The sequence below is a fragment of the Eretmochelys imbricata genome, chromosome 1 (assembly GCF_965152235.1).
Source record: "Eretmochelys imbricata isolate rEreImb1 chromosome 1, rEreImb1.hap1, whole genome shotgun sequence".
NCBI lineage: Eukaryota > Metazoa > Chordata > Testudines > Cheloniidae > Eretmochelys > Eretmochelys imbricata.
In genome coordinates, this window is record NC_135572.1 from 293248813 (window position 1) to 293272926 (window position 24114).

Consider the following 24114-nt stretch of genomic DNA (forward strand, 5'->3'; position numbering starts at 1 on the left):
ATGGCAGGGGTGAGCAGCTGCATGAAATATTCCATGTTCATCTTCAACTTTTTGTTCTGGGTAAGTTGATTTTTAAGTTACTAATAGTGGCATGGGAACCAGAGCCCACCGTATTCAGGGAATATAGCAGCAGCAGTTATAAAGAAAATTAGATATAAATAAAAAACTAGAGTATGATTGGAAATAGGTAGAGCAGTGGGGAGAGAGAATCCATTCAATTTCACTTTATCAGCAACATTAGCTTAGTCTCTGTTTTTCTTTCATTTTCAATGCTTAGTAAATGCCTGCATTTTTTGTAAATTCGAAATTAGAGATCTAGTTCTTGTGACGACATATCACAAGTGCCTTCATTTTGAGGGACATCACTCATTATAGTCCAAAAGTTGCCTATGTTACACATGAACTATCTTGCTTTTACTTTGTAAATTATTTACATAGGGGTTTAGAATAATTTTATAGAAGCATTTTCAAATCTTTTGCAGGAATAATTTGTGTGTGTCGTATTTTGGCGCTGTCTTGCACTGAGTCTCTTACTTTGGCTTTGGCAAGCTGACAGGTTGCAATGGTGTGTATTAGGGATAATTATACGGAAGTGGATGGAGTATGTGAGAGAGTAGAATCCAGGCCTGATGTAAAAGAAGAGCAGCGTGAAGCCTTCTGAGTTTGGTTTGAAACAGATCTCCATACTTGTTGTGTCTACTTGTTTGCAGACCTGGAATTTTTTGAAAGGTTTGAGTCCAAATAAAATCAGCCTTTTCATGGCTGAATCTTGTCAACCCTTAGGCAAGAGATGTAACAGGTTGACAATGGGGACACTGAAACCAGAAGTGGAATTAGTAGCTACACCATGGGACTTGCCTCAGGGAATCTTTCCCAGTGAACGGAAGACAAAACTCAAAAGGAACCACAAACAGTAGCTTCTGAAAGTTTGTGGCTAGACAAATAGAATTTGCAAAAACCTTTCATGCCTTGAGGACACAATAAATAAACTTCTAATGAGCCAGTGCTGGTTTGTGAACTTAGACCTAGCCCAGGCTGATTTTGAGTGCGTTTAAAGTTTAAGGTGAACTTTTTACATAACAGTACTTAAAGGGACATTAATCATAGATGTGACCTCAACAGTCATGTAGTCCGGTCCACTGCACTCAAGGCAGGACTATGTAATAACTAGACCAACCCTGACAGGTGTTTGTCTAATCTGTTTACATTAATCTGTTTACCTATTTACATTAATTCTTATGGGGAAATTGGATTCATGTAACATCGTTTTGCTTAAAGTAGCATTTTTCAGGAACATAACTGCAAAGTTAAGCAAGGAGTTACTACATGCAGTTGATTGTTCTTTCCTAAGTGGAGTACTTTGCATTTGTCCTCATTGAATTTCATCCTATTTACTTCAGACCATTTCTGCAGTTTGTCCCGATCATTTTGAATTTTAACCCTATCCTCCAGAGCACTTGCAACCTCTCCCACCTTAGTATTGTCTGCAAACTTTATAAGTATACTCTCCATGCCATTATCTAAATTATTCATGAAGCTATTGAACAGAACCGGACCCAAGACCCGTCCCTGTGGAACCCCATTCAATATGCCCTTCCAGCTTTACTTTGAACCCCTGATTACTCTGGGAATGGTTTTCCAGCCAGTTATACACGCACCTTATAGTAGCTCCATCTAGGCTATATTTCCTAGTTTGTTTATGAGAAGGTCAGGCTAGACAGTATCAAAAGCCTTACTAGAGTCAAGATATACCACATCTACTGCTTCCCTCCATATGCAAGGTTTGTTACCCTGTCAAAGAGAGCTATTAGGTTGGTTTGACATGATTTGTTCTTGACAAATCCATATTGACTGTTATTTATCACCTTATTTTCTTTTAGGCGTTTGCAAATTGATTGCTTGATTATTTGCTCCATTATCTTTCTGGGTACTGAAGTTAAGATGACTGGTCTGTAATTCCCCAGGTTGTCCTTATTCCCCTTTTTTATAGATTGGCACTATATTTGCCCTTTTCCAGTCCTCTGGAATCTTTCCCATCTTCCATGAGTTTTCCAAGATAATTGCTAATGTCTCAGATTTCTCCTCAGTTAGTTCCTTGAGTATTCTAGAATGTATTTCATCAGGCCCTGCCAACTTGAAGACATCTAACATGTCCAAGTAATTTTTAACTTGTGCTTTCCCTATTTCAGCCTCATTTTCACTGGTGATTACTATGTTAGATGTCCAATTGCTACTAACCCTTTTGGTGAAAACAGAAACAGAGAGAGAACAGTGGGTATTACTACAGCTTTTAGCCAGTGTTCCCCAGGCACACTCATCCTGGCACTCTCCAGAAGTGTGCAGAGCACTGCTCCCCAGTGTGGGGTAGAAAAATCGAGCTTATAATAGGAAGTTAAGGTAACATCAACCTCAGAACAGCTTCTGCCACTTGAGTACTTTTTAGTATATTGAATTTCAACAAAATCAAGGCAGTGCTTTATTCAGGGCTCTTGTAAGGACATAGGACTGGAAGGGATCTCCTTGGTCATCAAGTCCAATCCCCTGCTATCACAGGCAATCCCATTCAAAAACTTATCAAGCTTCATCTTAAAACTAGTTAGGTTGTTTGCCCCCACAACTCCTATTGGCTGTTCCAGAACCTCACTCCTCTGAGGGTTAGAAACTTTCTGATTTCCAGCATATGCATCCGTGCAAGGGTATAAGGGTGTGTAAGTCTCCTCTTTGCTTCTTTACCCAGGCTGCATACAATGAGAGTAGCAGTGCAGGGAGGAGTGCAATCTCCATGTGATTGCTACTCCCCCACCTACCCATGTGGGTAGGGAGTGGGTGGAGCCCTAGTATTCTAGTTAGACATCACAGTCAGTACATCTGCAGTAATCTCCATCAAGTGTAGGGCTGGCACAGATTACTGCACTTGACTTTGAAGGAAGGGGGTGGGGAACCAGGCACCAGACTGTGACTCTGTGAGACACAGTCTGGGCCCTGGTCTGCTCCTGAGGCAGTTCAACTACATGGGTGGCCCTTGGTCAGGGCTTGTGGCAAAGCCACAATATAGCCCTCAGTTATTTGCTCTTACCCGTAGCACTGGTTGGAAATTTTCTGATGGCACATTTTTCCATCCAAAAATGCTGATTTGTCAAAAATGAAACATTTTGTCAACATGTATTGATTTTGACAAAATTTCATTTGGAAAAAAAAAATCCAGAATGGAGCATTCTGATAAGCTTGAGGCATTGTGTTTTGGCCCTCTCAGAATGTAATGCTTCAATTTTTTCATTTTGAAACTACTTTTTGCTTCAGACTTTTTAAAAAATTGGGTTTTATAGAAGAAAATCTAAATTGGAACAAAAATGCGTTGACTTTATCAAAGCAAAACATTTTGATTGACCTGAAACTATTTCTGTGGGTGGTGGGGCTAAATTTCATAATTTTGCCGGAAACTGCAACAATATTTGGTTCTCTTTTATTTTGGAAAGGAAACATTTTGAAATTGGAGTTTCCCACTAAATGGAAAATCTAGTTTGGGCCCATTATTCATTTTATTATTACTGATATATTTCTGTGGCAGTAATTAAGTCATTAATATTGTGGCTCAAATTTTGTTCATGAGTTTAGGCCAAATGTACTTTCTCACAGGAGAAGTGCCACTGAAGTAAACGTGACTAAAGCCCATAATGTCTGGTTCATAACCAAATATTTTACACAGTGACATAGACCAAGGCCTGAACATGGGGTCATATGGTACCATCAGTTTTTACGCCAAAGTCCCCATTCCTTTCAATGGAAGTTCTAGTTAAAATTTGATAAGGTGAGATAGCTGTAGCAAATAATATCCTCTCTTTTTATTGTTTCCTCTTGCTCAGATATAAAAGCCTATAAACAGACTAAATACTAATGTACTTACAGGACTTTTACTTGGAAGCAGAAAAAAATGTAGTGTTCAGGTTTGAGTATTGGCCATGTTCCACGTTAAATAATCTGCTAAAGTCATTATGGGATTTGAGATTGAGTATTATACCGGCCCTTTGAGTGGGTGAGGATTTTTTTTAAGGAAAATTGTCTAAAAATGATAAAAATAACAATGTTACTTTAGAATGTCCAGGAATGGTCACAATCTTACTGAGACGCCAATATCATCATCTCTCTCCAAATTTAAAGGTCATCTTCTACCGCCCTTAAATTGACCCCTGACGGGATACAGCAAGGTAGTACTGAACTTGTGTAAGCATGGCAGTCTATCCTTAAATGATTATTCTGTCTCCTTCTCTCCCCACATCCCCTCCATTCTTTCAAGCCAGTACATTCTTTGGATGTGGTTCTCCTCTTACACTGGTATAACTATCTTTATTTCAGTAGTTCTAATCTGAGTTTTATCAGAGTTAGTGAGAGGAGAGTCGGGCCCTTTGCCTGCCTACTTATCCTTCATCCAGTCATTAAGGTCTTCTCTGGTCTGAGGAGGATATCTGAAAGGCCACAGGACGTATGCTTTCAACTAGCTGGGCATGTCTCCAGTTGGGTACAGTATACCTCTGCTTGATATGCAATGCTGATATTATTCTTGGAAACCAGGATCTGCACATGGTTGTTTGTAGTCAAACATTGCAGCTAATAAAAAACATGGGGTGGGCGGGTCACTCAGGGCCAAATCCTGAAATCCTTCTCAGATTTTACTCAGTCATCAATCAGACTCCCAGGGACATAATTAGAAAAACCATGAAATCAGTGCAAGTTTACCTGAATAAGAAGTGAGGGAGGACTTCAATATTTGATACTTGATCATTAATATTAGGCCACAGTGGGCCCACGGGAATGTATCTGTCCTGCACCCAGAACCATTTCTCACTTCCTACCAGTCTGTGGAGAGCTGCCTGCAGGGTTGGAACCCATTGGGTTGGGTCAAGTATTGGCTAAGCTAAGTGGAAAGAGTGGGTGGGCTAAGGGGGGTGGGGGAATGCACACCATCCCTTCTCTGGTCCTGCAGTACTTACCTGGAAAAGGTAACACAGCTTGGGAAGGCTGTTGGCAGAGGGAGTCCTTGGTAGTGCAGTTTCATTAGAGAAACAGTGCCATGGAACAAAAGGCAGCTGGGGGAAGAGGGCCTCCATGTGGATGGTCCTGATATGAGAAATGATCTTTTTTTACAACTCTGATATACCCTGTGTTCTCTAACTATTATAACATTGTACATTTATATACACCCTCATCCCACCGGATCACAAAGTGCCTCCCAAACCACGTACATAAATCATCACTGAACTGTAGGCACTTCAGGGACTGGACCATCAGGCAGCTGGTGCACAGCAAACTGCACCACTGGGCTGAGTGAGGGAAATTCAGCTGCCATTTATGAAGTTTTCTGGCTGTGAAGCTGTAGGCCGTTGATCTTTCTTTCACTTTGCTGTACAGATAATTTCAGTATTTCTGCAGGCATCTGGTGCAGTTGGGGATGGTAAGTGTGTGTACAGGAAGGCAGTGTAACCTAATGGGCAGAGACTCAGCTCTGCTATTGAACTGCTGGGCAAACATGGCCAAATCACTTCCCTTCTGTCTGCCTCAGTTTCCCCATCTGTAAAATGGGGATAATGATACTGATCTCCTTTGTAAAGCACTTTGAGTGCTAGTGATGGAAAGTGCTATACATGAGAGCTAGATATTATTATTACTGATGTTTTTTCCCTGCAGATATGTGGCTGCATTATTCTGGGGGTCTCTATCTGGTTGCGTGTAAGCAAATCTGCTCAAGAGGTAAATGTATTCTGTCCTACAAAAAACATTTTTTCACCCTAAAATGCTAAAGCACTGTGTCAGCTAATAAACACAGTCATTTTCCACAGTAATTTCCCTGAGCTTGCTAGCCTTTCAGTGAGGTGACTGTTGTGTGTATAATAACCAAATTATGATCTCTAACATTAAATAAGAGGGATCAGTCAGGTGGTCAGATGTAATGAATGGTACAATTGCAGAGGTATGTGTGCCGTGAGCTTTTCTTTATGGTACTACTACTATATATGTTTACAGTGTTGGTGGCAAAGCTGCTTAGATTTCTGTTGTGTGACATAGTCCTGTTCTTGCTCCCATTGAAGTCACAGGGAACTAGGCCATTGATTTCAATGTGGGAGAAAGGTCAGTACCCACATAACAAATAGTCTCCTCAAAAGTCAGTCCAAATTTTTTTAGAAAAAGTAGTACACTCAGGAACCCTTTTGAATTTTCCAGTGAATTTTCTGCTTTCTAACCCTTCCTCAAAAGTGGGATGTCTATTACCTGAGCAATTTTAGCCTTTACATATAAGCAAATATTTTTCCTATGTTTCCAATGGAACTGTAAAAATGTGAGCCCTGACCCTGTAACCCTTTTTACTGCATGAACAAGGATTTGCAGTAAAGGGCCCTAAGGTAGCCAAATCAGGAAGTCCTTATGAAGGGTTAAATTGTCCTTTCCTGCAGAAATCCTGCTGGAGATGAGAGGAGAGGAAAACTGCTCGAGGTCCCCTTCATGGAGTTTATCTGGATCAGTCCACTGGATTTTCACCTACCACCTTCCCTCCTTAGAAAATAAGCAGGAAGTCCACCCTCCATGGTCTAAGGTTCCTGAGGAATCTACCAGAGACAAAGGCCTTCTGTGTGGAGGCCCTTTGCTTCTTCAGTGGTTCTGGGGCCCCCTGCAACTTACTGTCAATGGGCCCTGACAGCAGAGTTCCATTGGAGTCACACTCTAACAGCGACTCTTCCATCTGCCACTGGTCAGGAATCTCCCTTAGTGGGAGGCTGGTTCGATAGCACAGTGGGGGTTAGTGGAATAGTAGGCGCTCTGAACTTTTAAGAGTTACTATATTGATTGGGGGGTGGTGGTGAAACATCCAGCTCCAAACTGTTGAGAAACATAACTCTTTTCCTCAGTGCATGAATCTGGGCCAGAGGGAGATAAATGGGTTTGAGACTGTGAGTAACTTTGTTCTCAAAATGCTTCTTGACTGATTCCAGAAGTGAAAAAAAATGGCTATCCATTTTGGAAACAATTTTTGCGATTTCCAGGTTGATTTTATAGGGCTGATTAAAGTGCCAAGACATTTGATTGCCAGTCTGTTGCCATACCATGAGTCAGGGCACTTTTCCCATCAATCAAGAACAATATGTCTTTGATCAACATTTTCACATTTACAATTTAAAAAAAAAAAACAAAAAAACAAACAAATCCCAGATGTTGGCGTCCTACCTCTGGTGGCTGGCTGTGCTGCAGCCAGTCAATCTCAGAGTGAACTCCCACCTTTGCCAGAGTGTGGACATGTTATAGAGTCCCCTGGTACAATGAAATATGGCCATATTTTATATAAAGTCATTGGTGGGGGGGAAGTGGAGAGCTTTGAGCTTCTTTATTACATAAGAGGATAGAAGACAAGTTCTAGTTTTGAATCTCCCAGTCTTCCACAGAGGCTCAAGTTGCCACACGTCTTGTTGACTTTATACAGTACATTTCCCCAAATGGCCTTGTATACCTGGAACACCTTAATCACAGCTGTGCTCTACAAGGCCACGAGTCAGGAAAGCATTTCTATTCAGGACAGTATTTAAGTGTGTACCTAAGTGCTTTCCTGAATTGGATCCCTAGTTCTAAATAGCTGAACCCCTTCAGTTGCTGCCTGCAGAATTAAGAGTTAGAGACCAAGTCTTGAAGTCCTTACACACTATTTTCAGTCTTCACTCAGGCAAAGTTCCCATTCAAAGTCAATATGCATTTTGTCTATTTTACTGAGTAACCATTTCAGGATTTGGCTGTAGATGAATACAGCTCTCTAACAGTAAATAGGAGGTTTATTTCACTTGGAAAAGTAAAGCACCCTGCATTCCTAAAATTATACTAGTCTATATGCACCTTCACTGTTTCCATCAGAAGATAAATGTGACAACTTCCAGACATTGTTACTAATCTTGGCAACAGTGAGGAAAATATTCTTTGAAGGTTTCTCCCAATGTTGGCCTACGGCCCTGCTCATGCCCAATGGGAACTGAATAAATTGATATTTAATTATATTGAATTATAGGAATTGTTTGCTTAAATATGACACACATCAAAATACAGACACCATCCCTTAGAGTAATACTGCAGAACCAGTTTAAAACAAAGAGAAGCCTTTGAAAAATATATCTGACCTTGCCCTCTCGTGTATCCAGTACTATTCTGAATAGTGCTCTCATGGGAAGTGCAATGGAGTAAGTGAGTAAATTTCTGGGATTGTCATGAAGAACTCTTTTTTCCCCCCAACACTAGATTAATAACAAAGAACTTTTCCAGGTAAAAATTTTTTTCTACATAAAGTAGAAACAAATATTTATTGGCTGAAAACAGAACAAAACATATTTAAGACAAAAGACCTTTGTTTATTCACTAAGGGTGAAATTCACCGCTGTGCAGAGAGCCAGCACAAAGACAATGGACTGCCAATTCCTACTTAAACTCTCAAAATAGGGCTGAAATGAGTGCATAGGCCTTAGGTGTGTCCTCTGCTCAGGAGAGAACATCACCCTGATTGATTAATCCATACATAACAGTTCTCTATCCTCAACTACAAAGTCACCCTCTTTTTTGGGGGGTGGGGTGGGTAAGAAGAGGTAGATCAGGTTATCTAACAAATTACCCTTCTTCTAGAAAGGGTTTTCTTACAACTGACTTTTTGTTTCTCTCTCTACAGGATATCCATTTAGATAGTAGCCTGTTTTCAGCTGTTGACCTGATGATAGCAGTGGGATCCATCATTATGGTCCTTGGTTTCCTGGGTTGCTGTGGTGCAATGAAGGAAAGTCAATGCATGCTGATCTTGGTAGGGTCATGGAAAGAAAAACCTTTGTCTAAACTTTTCAAGCTAAAGTTAGGGCTGGTGGAAAAGTTCCTTGCAAATGAAACTAATTGTAATCTGGGGCTGTTCTGTTTGATCAAATGATTACTTGTATTAACTGTTTGGACCCATTCCACGCAGTGCATGGTGGGATGCCTCTCACTGTCTGACAAAGGCAACTTCCATAAGCAGGGTTGGGAGGGTTTCAAAAAACATTAGGCCATATTGTGGCTGCTTAGTTGCCTTCCATGATAGCAATCCCTTCACTCTTGGAACTGCTAACTCCTTCAACCCCAGGAAGAAGTTATCCCAAAGGACAGTTTACACAGAGCAGGGCTGGTGTACGGGTATAGCTGCCAAGTGTCATGCATCTGGTGTGACACTCACATCCTTGCAGCCCTACTGAGATGTTATTGGTTCTGACAGCTGTGGGAATGGGCCTGAGGCTGGTACTGCCTGCCAGGGGCACCGTGGGCACTCTGCCTCCCATCGCCCTTTTCCCTCTTCTGGATCCCAGAGGGGAAGGAGCAGTTAGTGGGAACAGAAGGTGAAGGGGACCCAGTACCGGGTCCAGAAAGCCCCTAGCCCGCTCCCAGCTTTCTCCCCAACCAACTCCCACTCAGCTTCCCCCTGCCAATCTTCTCCCAGCTTCCCACCACTGTCACCTTCCACCCAGTCACCTCAGACAGCCCCCAGGTCACACCTGACTGCCCCCAACCTGCAGCTTGCCTTACCCAGCACCAAGCCATCTACCCAGCATCCTTAACCACAGCTGCTAAGTACTATGCAGCTCTACACCCTACCCCACACTGCTTGGAGTGCAAGTATAGTCCCCACAAATTGAAGATTATGGGATTGGTTTGTCCAAATATGCAAATTAGTTCATTACATCATTTGCATAAAATGTCACACATGGAGCTGCACAAAACATTTGTACTGGGGAGGGCAGCAATCTGTACCATGCCAACGGATAGAGCATAATATGCAGCCCCTGTGTGAACTTAGCAGTCTTCAGATAGATCGTGCCTGCCTGAGACATAATAGCTCCCGATGCTCCTCCTGGAAGAGTGAAATACCACATCGCCCCTTATGCTGGCCCAGGGCATTTGTGTACAGAAAAAGGCCAAATTTTGTCTCAAACTGATTTAGGATGAATACTCTGATTAGCTCTAAGCATGATGTAAATTTACTCTGCCAAAGTTTCCATTCATGTAAATAATAATTTGCCACCAAGCTGGAAGAAATGATCTTTTGCTGGTCAAAAGTATTAACTTTTCCCTTCTTTGTTTTCTTGCTAGTTTTTTATTGGACTCCTTTTGATCCTGATCCTTCAGATCGTAGCAGGTATTTTGGGAGCAGTGTATAAGTCTCAGGTACTGTATGGTTCAATCACATTTGCTGAGTTCTTTGCAATATTTTACATAGAATATGAACTATTACAATATAATATCACTTGGATTTCCAGATAGAAACAACACTTAACAAGACTCTCTTCGAGGAGGCAAAGCAGTTGCAAGGCGTCACTTCGGATTCTCATGTATTTCAAGAGAAGTTTCAGAAGTTTGAGAAAATGGTAACTGAAGATAGGTGTTATCTTTTTAGTCTGTTGCATCTGATGCAGAGTTAATCCTTGTTTTATCACTACACTGCCACAAAGTTGAATATCACCCTTCTGAAAAAGCATAAACTGCCCTAAATGCAGCTGAAAAACTGTACAGGGGGATTCTATTCTCCATGTGTGGCTTGAAGTTCTTCCCTGTGGCGATTTCCCTGCAGCGACATTCATGTAAGAATTGGGGGTAGCAGTTTAGCACAGAGATGACCCGTACCCGATCTCCCACCGATAGAGGGTGGCGGAGTTGGGGGGAGGCAGAGTGAGGGCAGAGGCTTCAGCAGATGCTACTGAGCATGTGAAGTCCATGTGAGCATGCTTAGTACAAGCCAAGCAGCAAATCTGGGGAGACACATGACCAGTGGTGAGCTGGAGCCAGTTCACACCGGTTCGCTAGAACTGGTTGTTAAATTTAGAAGCCCTTTTAGAACCGGTTGTTCCGTGAGGGACAACTGGTTCTAAAAGGGCTTCTAAATTTAACCGGCCAAAAGTGACGCGTTAGGTGCCGACTCCATGGGTGCTCCAGCCCTGGAGCACCCAAGGGAAAAATTTGGTGGGTGCAGAGCACCCACTGGCAGCTCCCCGCCCCACCCCCGGCCCTAGCTCACCTCCGCTCCGCCTCCACCTCCTCCCCTGAACGCACCGCCCTGCTCTGCTTCTCCACCCCCCCAGGCTTCCCGCGAATCAGCTGTTCATCCGGTAAGCCGGGGCGGGCGGAGAAGTAGGCCGCAGCTTCCCACTGAGGCACAGGGAGGCGGAGATGAGCTCGGGGGGGGCGGGGCGCGAGGAGGGCCGCCCGTGCCGCAACAAGTAACCCAGGGTGGGGGGGCACGCAGGGGAACACTCCCTGCCCCAGCTCACCTCCACCACCCTTGCCCTGAGCGGGAAGCTGCGGCCTGCTTCTCAGCCCTCCCCGGCTTCCCGCCGAACAGCTGATTCACGGGAAGCCAGCGGTGATGGGGGGGTGCGGAGCAGCAGAGCGGGGCGGTGGGTTCAGGGGAGAAGGTGGAGCGGAGGTGAGCAGGGGCCAGGCGCGGGGCGAGGAGGTGCCAGTGGGGTTTCTGCACCCACCAAATTTTCCCCGTGGGAGCTCCAGCCCCGGAGCACCCAGGGAGTTGGTGCCTAAGGCGCCACTTTTGATGTGATCAGTGGGGGGAGCAGCCGCTCCCCCTGCTCCCCCCTAGCTACGCTCCCCCACCCCTAGAAGCCAGAGGGACCTGCCAGATGGTTCCTTGGAGCTGCCCCAGGTAAGCACTGCCGGGACTCCCCACGTTGCCCCCCAGCAGGTGCCTCTGGCTCTTAGGGTGGGATGGGCACCCACTACGGTAGCCCACAAGACCCTTCTGCCCGGTTCTGGGGGCAGTCAGGGGACAGGGAAGGGGGGTGGATGGGGCAGCGGTCTTGGGGGTGGGGCGTCCAAGGAACACGGGGGGGTTGGATGGGGCAGGAGTCCTGGGGGGCAGGGGTGGGCAACAACCCCCTCGTGGGGTGAGGGGGGAACCCGTTGTTAAGATTTTGGCAGCTCATCACTGCACATGACCCTACTTGCCCTGCCCCACACGTCATCTCTTGTTTAGAATATTCACCTGGATCCACCACTATGCAATTTCCCCATGCCCAGCGCGCCCCCCACCCCCACCACCCTGCACATAGGGTCCAAGCCACTGACTAGGGGCTTACATATGAGTCATCCTTTAACTTTCTGAAAGTCTCTTTCTAGAGGAACATTTTGAGGAAGTTTGATATCTCTGTCTTTATCCCACTCTCTTTATTGTATTATCTAAGTATCTGCATGTTGTCAGAGCACAAAGCATTTTTGATACATGAGCATTTGAAGAAAAGAGAGGGTTTGGTAGTTATCTCATTTCTTTTTTTAGGAATATCATATTTGCTTGTATAGAAATTCCAACTTTGTTCTATTCATTTGTTTTCTCTCAGAACTACTGAGCTATATTTTAGAAGGTTTTATGGTTGACTCATTTACTACAACTATTTGAACTTCAAAGTTCCATGTAAAGTTTGTAAATCACTAAAGGACCATGTGAGTTTATAAAGTCTGGATATTATGTATCTAAGATCCATAAATTAAATTGCCTGTTTCAAAAAACCTAAGTTGGAACAAAATAAACCAAATAACTTTGGTTCAAAGATTACAAACTCTGCCCTGTGCCTACAGATACTGTAAATTTCTTCATCCAAACACCCTGACTCAAGAAAATTTGAAGCACCCAGCAGTTCTTGTAAGTAACATAGAAAGCCATGAATAAAAAGCTTTCAAGGTCTTCACATGCTGCCAAGAGAATTTACAAGGTCTGTAGACTCACCTGTTCCTTGAAAGGTCTCCAGCCCCTTCCTGAGGCCCATGTAAGCTCTGCACTTGTTGTACCACTATTGAGCTTACAAGAGTGCAGATTTTATCTATTGAGTTTAGAAGGCCCAGAGGTATTGTCTTTCTTTTGCAGGGTCTGCATGCTCATTCCGTTGATTTTGTAAGCTTTATTCTTACTGCTATGGAAAGTACAGGGTCTGCAGCCTATAACCAAATACAGACAATTATAGAGATACCTGAACCAAGCCTCTGAATTTGAGCATATCCAATCTTTGATTCATAGATTCCAAAACCAGAAGGGACCATTGTGATTATCTGATCTCCTGTGTAATACAGGCCATATAACTTCCCCAAAATAATTCCTAAAGCAATCTTGACTTAAAATTGTCAGTGATGAAGAATCCACCACGACCCTTTGTAAATTGTTCCATTGGTTAATTACCTTCACTGTCAAAAATTTATATTTATTTCCAGTCTTAATTTGTCTAGATTCCAGCCCTGGATCATGGTATACCTTTCTCTTCTAGATTGAGGAGCCCATTAGTAAATATTTGTTTCCCATATAGCTACTTACAAGAGTTGTTATAATCCTGGGATGCACAAACTAGGGAATCTCAAGTAGAAAGACAGAGGTTATTTTTGTATTTGTATTCTGTATTTGGAACTGGTGTGACTACTGCTAGAATACTGTGCCCAGTTCTTGTGCCCACAATTAAAGAAGAGTATTGATAAAGTGGAGATGGTTCAGAGAAGAGCCACAAGAATGATTAATGCTTTAGAAAATATGCCTTACAGTGACAGACTCAAAGAGCTCAATCTATTTAGTTTAACAAAAAGAAGGTTAAGGGGTGACTTGATTACAGTCTAATAGTATCTTGAATTTGGATCCAGATCTAAAATTTGTCACTCTGAATAAAGTGAAAGACTAAATCCCTAGATTCAAACACTACTCAAAGTCAGGGAAAGTCAAATAAAGAACCAAACTTTGCATCTTGGAGCTGTCTCTATTGACCATTCTGAATACCTCATATAATGCCAGGTTTGTTGACTGCGGTGCCAGTGGACCTTATCTGCTCTGGAGAAAACAGACCTGATTCACATCTATGATTCTTGATTCACAGCAATGGGGACACCAGGGGTGCAATTTGAACCCCCCCGTGCTCAAATGGGGATTCACCCCTAGGCTAGATTGTGATTCTGTCACCACCCTCTAGCTTTAAACTCTATCTATGACTCCATAGAATTTTGATTGGAATTTACCTGTGTAAGGACTCAATAACTAATAAAAGACCTTAGAATCTGGCCAGTGCTGGGAATAAAATATAAATAACATTTTCATTTTCTTCTTAAAAATACTAAAGAAATTCCCAATATAAAAAGTGCCTCACCTTCGCTCAAACGCTGTGGTTATTCTCTGTAGGTGAAGCACTTATCTGTAGCATTTGCATTGCTTTAGACTGGAAATCATTGTTCAGTTTCTCATTTAAGTGATGCCTGAAATGTCTCAATATTTTTCTATGCCCTTCAGAAAAACTTTCTTTCCAACACAAACATGATACAGGAGGATGGAAGTTAAAGTACTTTGTTTTAGCTCAAATGTTTTTATTTCTTCTAAATACTCGACAAAAGAAGGAGCTTGTAAAGGGGCCCTCAGTGGGCCAAGGAGCCTAGCGGTTAGCACTTATTCGGTCATGGGGCAGTGGTAGGAGAGTCTGGGCTCACCCACTCCACTGGGCTCTGATCCAGGGCCCTAGGAGCAGGGATGCTGGAACTGGGGGAGAGGCAAGGGGACCATGGCCTCCCAATTTATAACATGGGTGTAGTTTGGGGGCCTCATTGACCCCCCCCAACTGCAAGTCTTGGCAAGCACCGAGCGGTGGCAGCAGGGGCTATGCTTCATGGTGGGGGGAACTGATAAGGCGATCATCTCCCCTGCTGTCAAGCATTGCCCCTGCCAGTGGTATCAGCCTCTTCCCAGAGGGAATGAGGCTGAGGTGGACCTCAGCGCCCCCTTGCCTAGAGACCCAACCCACTGCTCCTCCTCTTCCCTCTGAGGTCCTGTCCCCTGGCCAGGCCGGAAGCAGAGCCGGGCCATGGTAAGAGCTGCCCAGGGAGCCCGGGCTGCTGTGGGGAGCCCCAAACCTTTCAGTAGAGTGCCCAAGGGGTCAGGGACATAGGCTAGGGGCTGTTTTCAGGCACCCTGACCCCCACCCAGGGCAGGTGGAGGGTCTGGGACTCCCCACAGCAGCCCGGGCTCCCTGGGCAGCTCTTACCACAGCCCAGCTCTGGATTCTGGCCTGGCCAGGGAGTTGGATCTCAGAGGGAAAGAGGAGGAGCAGGGTCAGGGCCACATGGGAAGAGGAGGGAGGGCCCTTGTGGCCTTCCCACTTATACTGAGGTTCTGGCACTCTTGCTTAGGAGGGTCACCAGACCTTCCCTGGGTCTCTTTCTAACACAGTTTCCTTCCCTTAGCTTCTGATCCCCGATAAGGGGAAAAGAAAAAGGAAACCAAAACTGCCAGCCCCAGCTGGGCTGTGCCAACAGCACTGTGCCTTCAGGGAGGCTTCTCCAGCCCCTTTTGGGAGGAGCCTTCAGGGCAGGTCTGCATTCTTCCTCAGCCTCCCCTTTCTGAGCTGGGTTGCTCCCTTTTCAACCCTGTCTGCAGCTGGAGCATGCTCTGCAGGATTGGAGGGGAAGGCCTACCTGGGCCCAATCTAGTCGTTTAACCTCTTCCCTCCCAGTGTGGGATTTGTATACTCCATCACAGAGCTATGTATCACACACCGTTTAGCAATGTTAATTGAAATTTGACATCTTATTTAAAATAAATGATGATGGATCCAAGCACAGCTGGAATGATGACATAATGGGTTTATGGGAGAAAGCAAACATTGTATAAAGACTTTATTAAGGAGGATTCAAAACAAAGAATGATAACATTATAACAAGCTTTGCTAGTCCTAACCCTCCCTTCCTTCTCCAGTCTGGGGTCTTCACTTTACAGGTCTCTAATGAGGCAATAACTCAGAGCTGGCAGACTCCTGTGCCAGGGGAGAGACCGCGCCCAGCATTAAAAGCCTCCCTATCTAAGGGAAGTTCTCTCTGTATCTGGCTGCACTCCCCATTCAAACAAGCTATGGCAGCAACCTAGATATGCAATCTGTATAATCTTTTCAGCACTCAAAGAATGACAGATACTATTTTGTCATGACAAATGTCACCCAGTGACAGCACCACCAGTGAGATAAGACGCTTTGCTTCCAAGCCATTGGTTCCAAACTGAAGAGGTTTTGAAGGAAAGTTGCTACTCCAACCTTTACTATTTTAAAATCATCCACCGGTCTGTAGTGGCAAATTTACTCCTGGGATAAGGGAACCAGTCAGGGACTATGTCAGTCATAAAGAAAAATGACCATATCTTATGGAACATTCACCATGTGTTGCTTATTTGAAATATTTTCTTCCTTACTACAAAGTCATGTAATGCTATATTTTATTGTAAAAGAGAGGGAAATAAAATGAGATAAAAGAGAGGTTCTTCTGCGGGTTTATGTCTAGGCTCATATCCATGCATGCCTAACACCAAAAGGTGGAACATTCAAGATGGGTCTGATCCTGAAAGATGCCTCCTGAGAAGTGCAAAATATTTTCAACTCCCATTTACACCAGGGGACAGGCCGCTCACCACAGAGCAGCTGGTGCTCAGAACCATTCATTCTTGTTATGCCTGGGTGTGCATTGCTTGGTCCATAGGAGCACATGACTTTAGGGGATGAGCTTAAGGGCTCTTCTTCTGAACACTGCCAGGGATGCTAGTGGAATGGTAGCCAGAAACAGTGTTTAGACAGCTTTTGCTGCCCCCTCCCATTGCTGACCCAGCTCGCTGCTTATGATATCATAGACAGCCCCCAGGAGGGGTGAGGAGTCTCTCTGGAAAAAGTAGAGGTAGAGCCATAGTGGCTCTGTTTTTTAGTAGATCACGATTGTTTTATTATGTCCCATGGCCTTTGCATCTCTACAAGATGAGTGATTCCAGCTGCCCTTTAAAACAGAGAAGAGCTAAAGCCAGAACTTTATGTTGCCCTGCTTCCACCCCTGCACTTTGATGGTTTGGATAAAATAGAACCTGAATCAAAACCACACCTGGTTTAGGTTTTTAAACCCAAAACAAATCCATAGCCTCTCTGGCCCATGGCTAGGTTCACAGGCTACCCATCCATTAAGGGGGTTATTTGTCTAGCTGTCTCATTTTTATATGCCTGTATTATCTTTTTCCAGGTTGGCTTTTTTTCACATGTGAAATACTTTGGCTATGTCTAACATACATATATAAAATGCAGGGAAAAAAACATAATTCTGAAAACATCCAACATTATTACAGGCTATGTTGTGGCACATGCAGTTATTAATCCAAAGCCATGTTACTGATTCTTTCTTATTGTATATTGGAAATCTGTTCCTTCTTCATCCTCTTTATTTATTGACTACAATTCACCTGCCATTCTGATTATTGATAGAAGACATGGATACATGTACGCAAAGGGCCTCTTAGATGTGCAATGTCTTGGTAAGGTTTGCAAGTGTGAAACAGATTTGTGTGACAAAAAAACAAACGGGATGTTAGGAATTGTTAAAAAAGGGATAGAGAATAAGATGGAGAAGATCTTATTGCCTTTATATAAATCCATCGTACGCCCACATCTTGAATACTGCGTACAGATGTGGTCTCCTCATCTCAAAAAAGATATACCGGCATTATAAAAGGTTCAGAAAAGGTCAACTAAAATGATTAGGGGTTTGGAATGATGCCCATATGAGGAGAGATTAGATAGTCTCCTCTTTTCCAAGCTGAAAAGTCCTAGCCTAAGGGGGGATATGATAGAGGTATATAAAATCATGAGTGCGGTGGAGAAAGTGAATAAGAAAAAGTTATTTACTTGTTCCCATAATACAAGAACTAGGGGCCACCAAATGAAATTAATGGGCATCAGGTTTAAAACAAATAAAAGGAAGTTCTTCTTCACACAGCACACAGTCAACCTGTGGAACTCCTTGCCTGAGGAGGTTGTGAAGGCTAGGAGTATAACAGGGTTTAAAAGAGAACTAGATAAATTAATAGACATTAAGTTCATTAATGGCTATTAGCCAGGGTAGGTAAGGAACGGTGTCCCTAGCCTCTGTTTGTCAGAGGGTGGAGATGGATGGCAGGAGAGAGATCACTAAATCATTACCTGTTAGGTTTGCTCCCTCTGGGGCACCTGGCATTGGCCACTGTTGGTAGACAGGATACTGGGCTGGATGGACCTTTGGTCTGACCCAGTATAGCCATTCTTATGACTTATTTTCAGTCACCATTCTTCCCTTTCACCCCTCCTTTTCTCCTCTTTTACAGAATCAGTGCTGTGGTTTGGTGAAGGGATATGAAGACTGGGGGAGCAATTTTAATCCTCCTTATGGTAATTTTAAGATCTGTGAATGTGCACAGAAAGACCAAAATACAGATCTCTGCACCGTTTATTCTAACAGAAACATTTATAAAAGGGTAAGTAGGATTTTTACATATTTCACTTTCCAAAAAGAGGTTTAGAGCAAGGTTCTGTCTGCTTTGCCTGGTCATTAAAGAGCCCCTGATACTTTTGAAAAGGAAAAGGGTTTGTTCTGTTTTCCTTAGTTAAATTTTCCTCTCCTCCAGTGGTTGTGAAGTGCAGCATGCTTTTTGGCTGCTGCCTACTCCCCCTGCCATACCCGCATTTCCACAGTGTGGTGCAGTGCCCTAAGGACCTCTGCAGCCTGTCTGGGTTCCCAGTTTGTGGTCACCAGTGAGGATTCTGAGTGACAGGAGGCCTTAGCAACGTCTCCATATTGCTATAGGGATTACTCACCTCCTCTCTCACCCCAGGCTCAAGATTCCACACAATAAAATAACTACATTGTCAGACATGTTTGCCCAGGATTTGACCCATAGCTTTTAAAGTACTTAAGAATATTTCAGGATGAAAGGCTTCAATGTAAGATACTTTTATTGTTAATCTCTTTTAAAAAGGTTCACACTCAGTTATAGAATCCGCTGGAAGGAAATGCTGCATGTTTTCTGACAGCACACTTGAGGGGCCATTTCCCCCCAGCTGTACCCCTTGGAAAAGCTTTCAGCATTAAATTAGAACAGTAAGACAGGGTGCATGATGACAGGCAGCAAAGAGAGATTCAGACACAAATTGGAGGATGGGCAGCAGGGAACTCAATTAACCTATTTCAAGATTTCATTGCATGGAAATTAGAACTCTGTAAATCCAGAGAAAAATAGTGAAAACAGGCATAAAATGTCTGCATTTTTAGAAAGTTAGTGCTACGACATGTCTGGTTTTGCCATTATCTACATCCACTGTATAGCCAATTTCCATAAATATCAAATTTTGGGGCTAGATTTTTATAAATATTGAAGTTCATGGCCAGATTCTGCCACCCTTATTTATGCTGAGTACTAATTCATTCCTGCAGTAGTGTCACTGAAGGAAATCTGCTTGTGAATAAGGATATATTCAGCAGGTGTGTAGGGTGGCAGAGTCAAGACCTAACATTCAAAAATACGAAATGGTATGTGCCCCTTTGGCCAAAGTTTAGTCAGGGCCTAAATGGAACCCACAGAATACAAGCATGAAAATATAGATAAATTATTGTGGGTGCAAGACAAATTCCATGTGCAAACCACCAAATTTTATGGGCAGGGGTGGATATTGGCAGGATCCTTGTGAAGGAAACTCACCATTTTGAGACTTGCTGCAATAGTGAGTCAGAGCTAAATTTAAAGCCTTTTTGAGAGAAAGATAAACATGTTTATCATTGGGGAGGAAATAGGGTGAAAGTCCATCCACATGTTGGGCAGGGGATAGTGGTGGCGGTGGTGGAGGGTCCCTGAAGTTTTGATGGGTCTGGGGCTCACTTGGTCTTCACCATGGTTTGCAAGAGCAGTTAGCCACCGACTTGAGCAAATGTAGTCATGATAAGAACAGGCATATGTACATTTATAAAAAAATACAGAGAGGCTCAAACTGGAACTTCAGATCTGAATTGCTCACTCCATCCCACATCCAGCCTGAGCCCGTCGAACATGTGAGAAAGTTTGGATTTAAATGTGACTCCATATCCAATTATCCTGCTCTGAGCCTGTAATAAACCTGACCTGGAATAGCAAATGCAAATATCAGTATAATGGGAAATTGACTCACTTCCAGCCCCGAACTTCACAGCTTTGGCCCCTCTCTAATGAAAAGGGATTAGACAGAGAAAATAAGGGTAAATGATATTTTTATTTCATTTTTCATGTGGCAGTATCACAAACCCTAGATACTGAAGCAGTGTCTTTTATTCTGAAACTTTACCCTACGTGTATATTTGGATACTAGATTCATATTTTGGAACACAAAGAGCAGATATTCCTCCCAGAGCACAGGATGGTTGCAGATGTACTCTTTGTCTTTGTAACAAACCCGAGCAAATTAGAACAGCTTCTCTTGCACATGGTGGATTACCTTTTTGGCCAGTGCTATTCCATGCAGCCAATGATTTTAGAGGCTATACTCCTAATGAGCTTGTATTACTCATAATTAATCTTTTCTTTTCTTTCAGCCATGTGGCGTTGTGATAATTGATTTCTTCAAACACCATATGGTCATACTTATGGGGATCGCATTTGGACTGGCATTTATTGAGGTATCAGTATAAACCATTAAAATATTTACTAGATGACAAGCAAAGTGTTGTATTTGAAATGTGCTGGGACTGGGATTAAAATACCTGGATTGCTCAACTATTAAGCAACAATGAATTGGCTTTAACCTCATCCCTAATTGTACTATCATTTAGTATTTAGGTATATTGCAGTAAGGCTCAAGACCTCAGGATCAGGACCCTTCTGTGGTGGGTGCTGTACAAACAGGTTGCATGTCCCACTTCCTGCAAAGAATTTACAGCCTAAAGGCTTAATCTTAATTTTACAATTGGCCCTGAGTGAGATCTGGTACGTAGCAGCAGCATATTGGGGAGAGTCACAGTCCTCTCCCTATTCCCCCCACTTTCTGGGAGGACAATAGTTTACTTACTGTGCGTCTGGCCAGTTACTGGTTTCTGACTACGACAGGAGTGAGGTTCTGGAATAGCCTCCCAATAGGGGTAATGGGGCAAACAACATAGCTTTAAAATGGAGTCTGAACAGGATTACATGACAGGTTCTTGTCAGCAGCAGAAATAGAGGGGCCAAAAATACAGAAAGAGATGCTATTCCTGTTCTATTTCTGGCCCAACTGGATAAAGGGAATGGTAGAAATTTCACAAGAGAACCCATCCTTGTGGGATTTCCAGATGAGCTGGAAGTTGGTCTGAACTTTGGGATGCTCATGTGAACCGGATGGTCACCTTGAACCTTCTCAATTTCAGTCATTACTACTTGCTGGAACCTGAAATTCAACCTTTTTTCTTTTTTTTAAAATTGCTTTAATTTTGAAGTCCGCTGAAGTCAACAGACCTTCCAATGGGCTTTGGATCAGGTCCAAAAAAAATGTTATCGACCTTGTCTTTCTAAATACATTGATTTAAGAAAGCTTTGTATTGTCAAGAGTTCAGGTCAGCTACATTATCTCAATTGTAACTAAATTGCAGCCCTCATATAATAGAGAGATTATGATGTGGAATTATTGTTCTGAGGACACAGTTCCCCCATAGAGGAGATTTAAGCAGGTAAAGAGCAGAATATACAATTGGAATGTTCGGGCTGTTTATGTCAATTGTTTCTTCATTTACTGAACAATGACACAACACATTTTCTCTAAAGGAATGAGGGGGGGAAAGTGATGTTATCTAGTTAACCACCTGACTAATGTTAGGTTCTGTCTATGACTAAGAAACATGGGATTTAATTGCTTTGCCTCATTCCATTATTTCATATTTTTTGTATTACTTCTTTGTAGTTTCCCCCCCTGAAATTAGAGGCTTGAGGTAAACACAGAATGACAAAGTGAATTTTGCAGTACTGAATCCATAATTCAGACTGAAAAGGTATTTAAATTGTAGCACTGCTTTGGCAGAGAATTATTCTCCCTGCCCTAAAAGTGGGCAGGAGCCCCAGCCTAAAAAATCCATGTCCAGGAAAGTAATAGTAAGCAGGAAAGACTCAGTACAGCTGAAGTGCTTGATATGACTTGCAACTAACCTCTTACTTAGCATTTTTTATAAGACTGTGTGCTCACCACGCATAGCACACCTTTGTGTCAGGGTGCGATGCTGCACAGGGTACTCGTTTCCAGCACTGCCTACTGACCGTCTGCCTCCCACTGTCTCTTCCAGGCCTCAGCCCTCCAGCCAAGTCACATAAAGTTCAAATCCCCTTCAGGGTAACCAAAAGGTCCAAATGAAAATCCAAACATCTGAATAATTCTTCTGCCCTCTTGGGCAACTGAAGTCTTCTGTGCCATGTAGAAACCCTACCTCAGAGCTACGCAACCACAGGAGCCTACTCTGTGGGTTTGTCTCCATAGGAAAGTCTTCTCTTCTCTATGGTCTTTCCCTGGATCTTGCCCGCTTTCCAGGGCCTGCCCCCCACAGGGATCAATTCTATCACTGTCGCTTTCCTCAGTCTAACTGCCCGAACCCCTTCCCATAGAGATTCGGAACTCCATACCTCCTCTCTCCTAGGCCTTCTCCACTCAGCTGTGTTTAAGTAATCCTCTGCAGCTGGGGTCAGTCACTCTCACTCCATTACATCCAGCTGGTATCACTAATTGCCCCTATACGGTTAGATCAGGGGCAAGGTTGAGGGTAACTGCTAGGTCAGAAGCCAGGCTGAACTCAGCTTGCCTAAAGGTCCAGCCTGCCTATGACAGCTGGGTATTATTTCAAGAAGCTACTTATGGTGGATCACTTAGATGACAGTTGCTTCCAGCAGCTCCCATTGGCCTGGAGCGGCGAACTGCAGCCAGTGGGAGCCACAATCTGCCGAACCTGTGGCCACGGCAGGTAAACAAACTGGCCCTGCCCTCCAGGGGTTTTCCCTGCACAAATGGTGGAACAAGTTTGGGAACCACTGGTATATTCTATATGTTCTCCATTGTAAATTTCTTGAAAAAGTTAAACACTATTGTTTAGTTGCTTCATAAATGACTATTTGGATCTTTCCTGTTTTTCCTTAACACTTCAAATACTGATAAATTAAGACCAAAAGGGATCATTATGATCATCTAATTGGTTCTCAACCTATTTACCATTGCGGGCCACATATGTGGCCCGCAATGTGTTATGTGGGCTGCATCAAATGTACCTCCATGGCCCTGAGGATGTCACATGGGCCACAGCTCTGTGCTGATTGGGCTGCAAGTGACCCATGGGCCGCAGGTTAAGAACCACTGAATAATCTGACCTCCTGTATAACCCCAGCCACAGAATTTCACCCAGTAATTCTTGCATCAAAACTTGGCCTTAGTCAGATTTTATTTCAGTCAGCTAGTTCTTTAAGTGATGCAACACTTCTGGCCTGATCAGATTACTGGTAAATTTAAAATATTTGTAATGTGACTATTTAGCACCCAAAATGATAGGGGTGTCTGAGTACATATGCATATAATGTGTGTGTATAGATGTAATATAAAAGCTAGTGAAAGAAAAAAAGGTAAAAATAGAAAAGATTAAAGATATCAAAGAAACTAAAATCTTGGCATACAACAGAGTCTGAGAAGTTATTCCAGTGACTTAGAAAATAAAAATGAATAGCTGCATTTAAAAATCCCACATCTGAAGAAGGGTCTCCCATCAACATGGGTCATCTTTTTTAAACAAAGTTTAAGTTTTCCATTTTCTCTGCAATCTTACCTGTGGTACATACTGATTTCATTAAAATCTCAATACTCTAGAGTCATGCTTCTAATGAAAGGCATTGGAAAAAATCTACTCCTCCACAGATTTATGTAAATCCAAGACATTTGCAAACAAAATGTTTTCACTGTGTATCAATTCTATGCAGGGATTTCCAGGACTGCCAAGTAATACCATAAATATCTTTATTTTCCAGATTGTTGGTTTGGGGTTTTCGATGAGCTTGTACTGTCAGATCCAGAGAAAATGAAACAATGGAAGTGTCTGAACTAGGTCATCAGCCAAATCAAAACTTTTATAGTTAAATTTTGGTTTGCCACATTTAAACAAATACATGTATGTCACAAGCAGCTGTTTTGATAAAAGCAGCAGCCCTGATGAATACAGATTCTTCATGTGAAACAATCTCCTTAAAATTAATGATGTGAATGTGGATTTTTATTTGCAATAAATGTCTGTTTACAACTTTGATGAGCTCAT

At 43.0% G+C, this 24114-nt stretch overlaps 1 protein-coding gene across 1 annotated transcript; it reads left to right on the forward strand.

Annotated features, from left to right (window-relative positions):
• TSPAN8 (tetraspanin 8) lies at positions 1–23884 on the forward strand. Its single transcript, XM_077839165.1, has 8 exons — positions 1–60; positions 5683–5758; positions 8703–8818; positions 10132–10206; positions 10299–10406; positions 18167–18316; positions 20401–20484; positions 23831–23884. Exons 1-8 carry the CDS (start codon positions 1–3, stop codon positions 23882–23884), a joined length of 723 nt encoding a protein of 240 aa, XP_077695291.1.
• Positions 23885–24114: the final 230 nt, after the last annotated feature.

Bases quoted from the DNA above. Each gene is read 5' to 3' on its own strand.
- TSPAN8 (XM_077839165.1), top strand. From the start codon at position 1: ATGGCAGGGGTGAGCAGCTGCATGAAATATTCCATGTTCATCTTCAAC. The intron at 8,819-10,131 runs GTAGGGTCATGG...TTTTCTTGCTAG, and splicing joins GTCAATGCATGCTGATCTTG to TTTTTTATTGGACTCCTTTT. The intron at 20,485-23,830 runs GTATCAGTATAA...TTTATTTTCCAG, and splicing joins TTGGACTGGCATTTATTGAG to ATTGTTGGTTTGGGGTTTTC.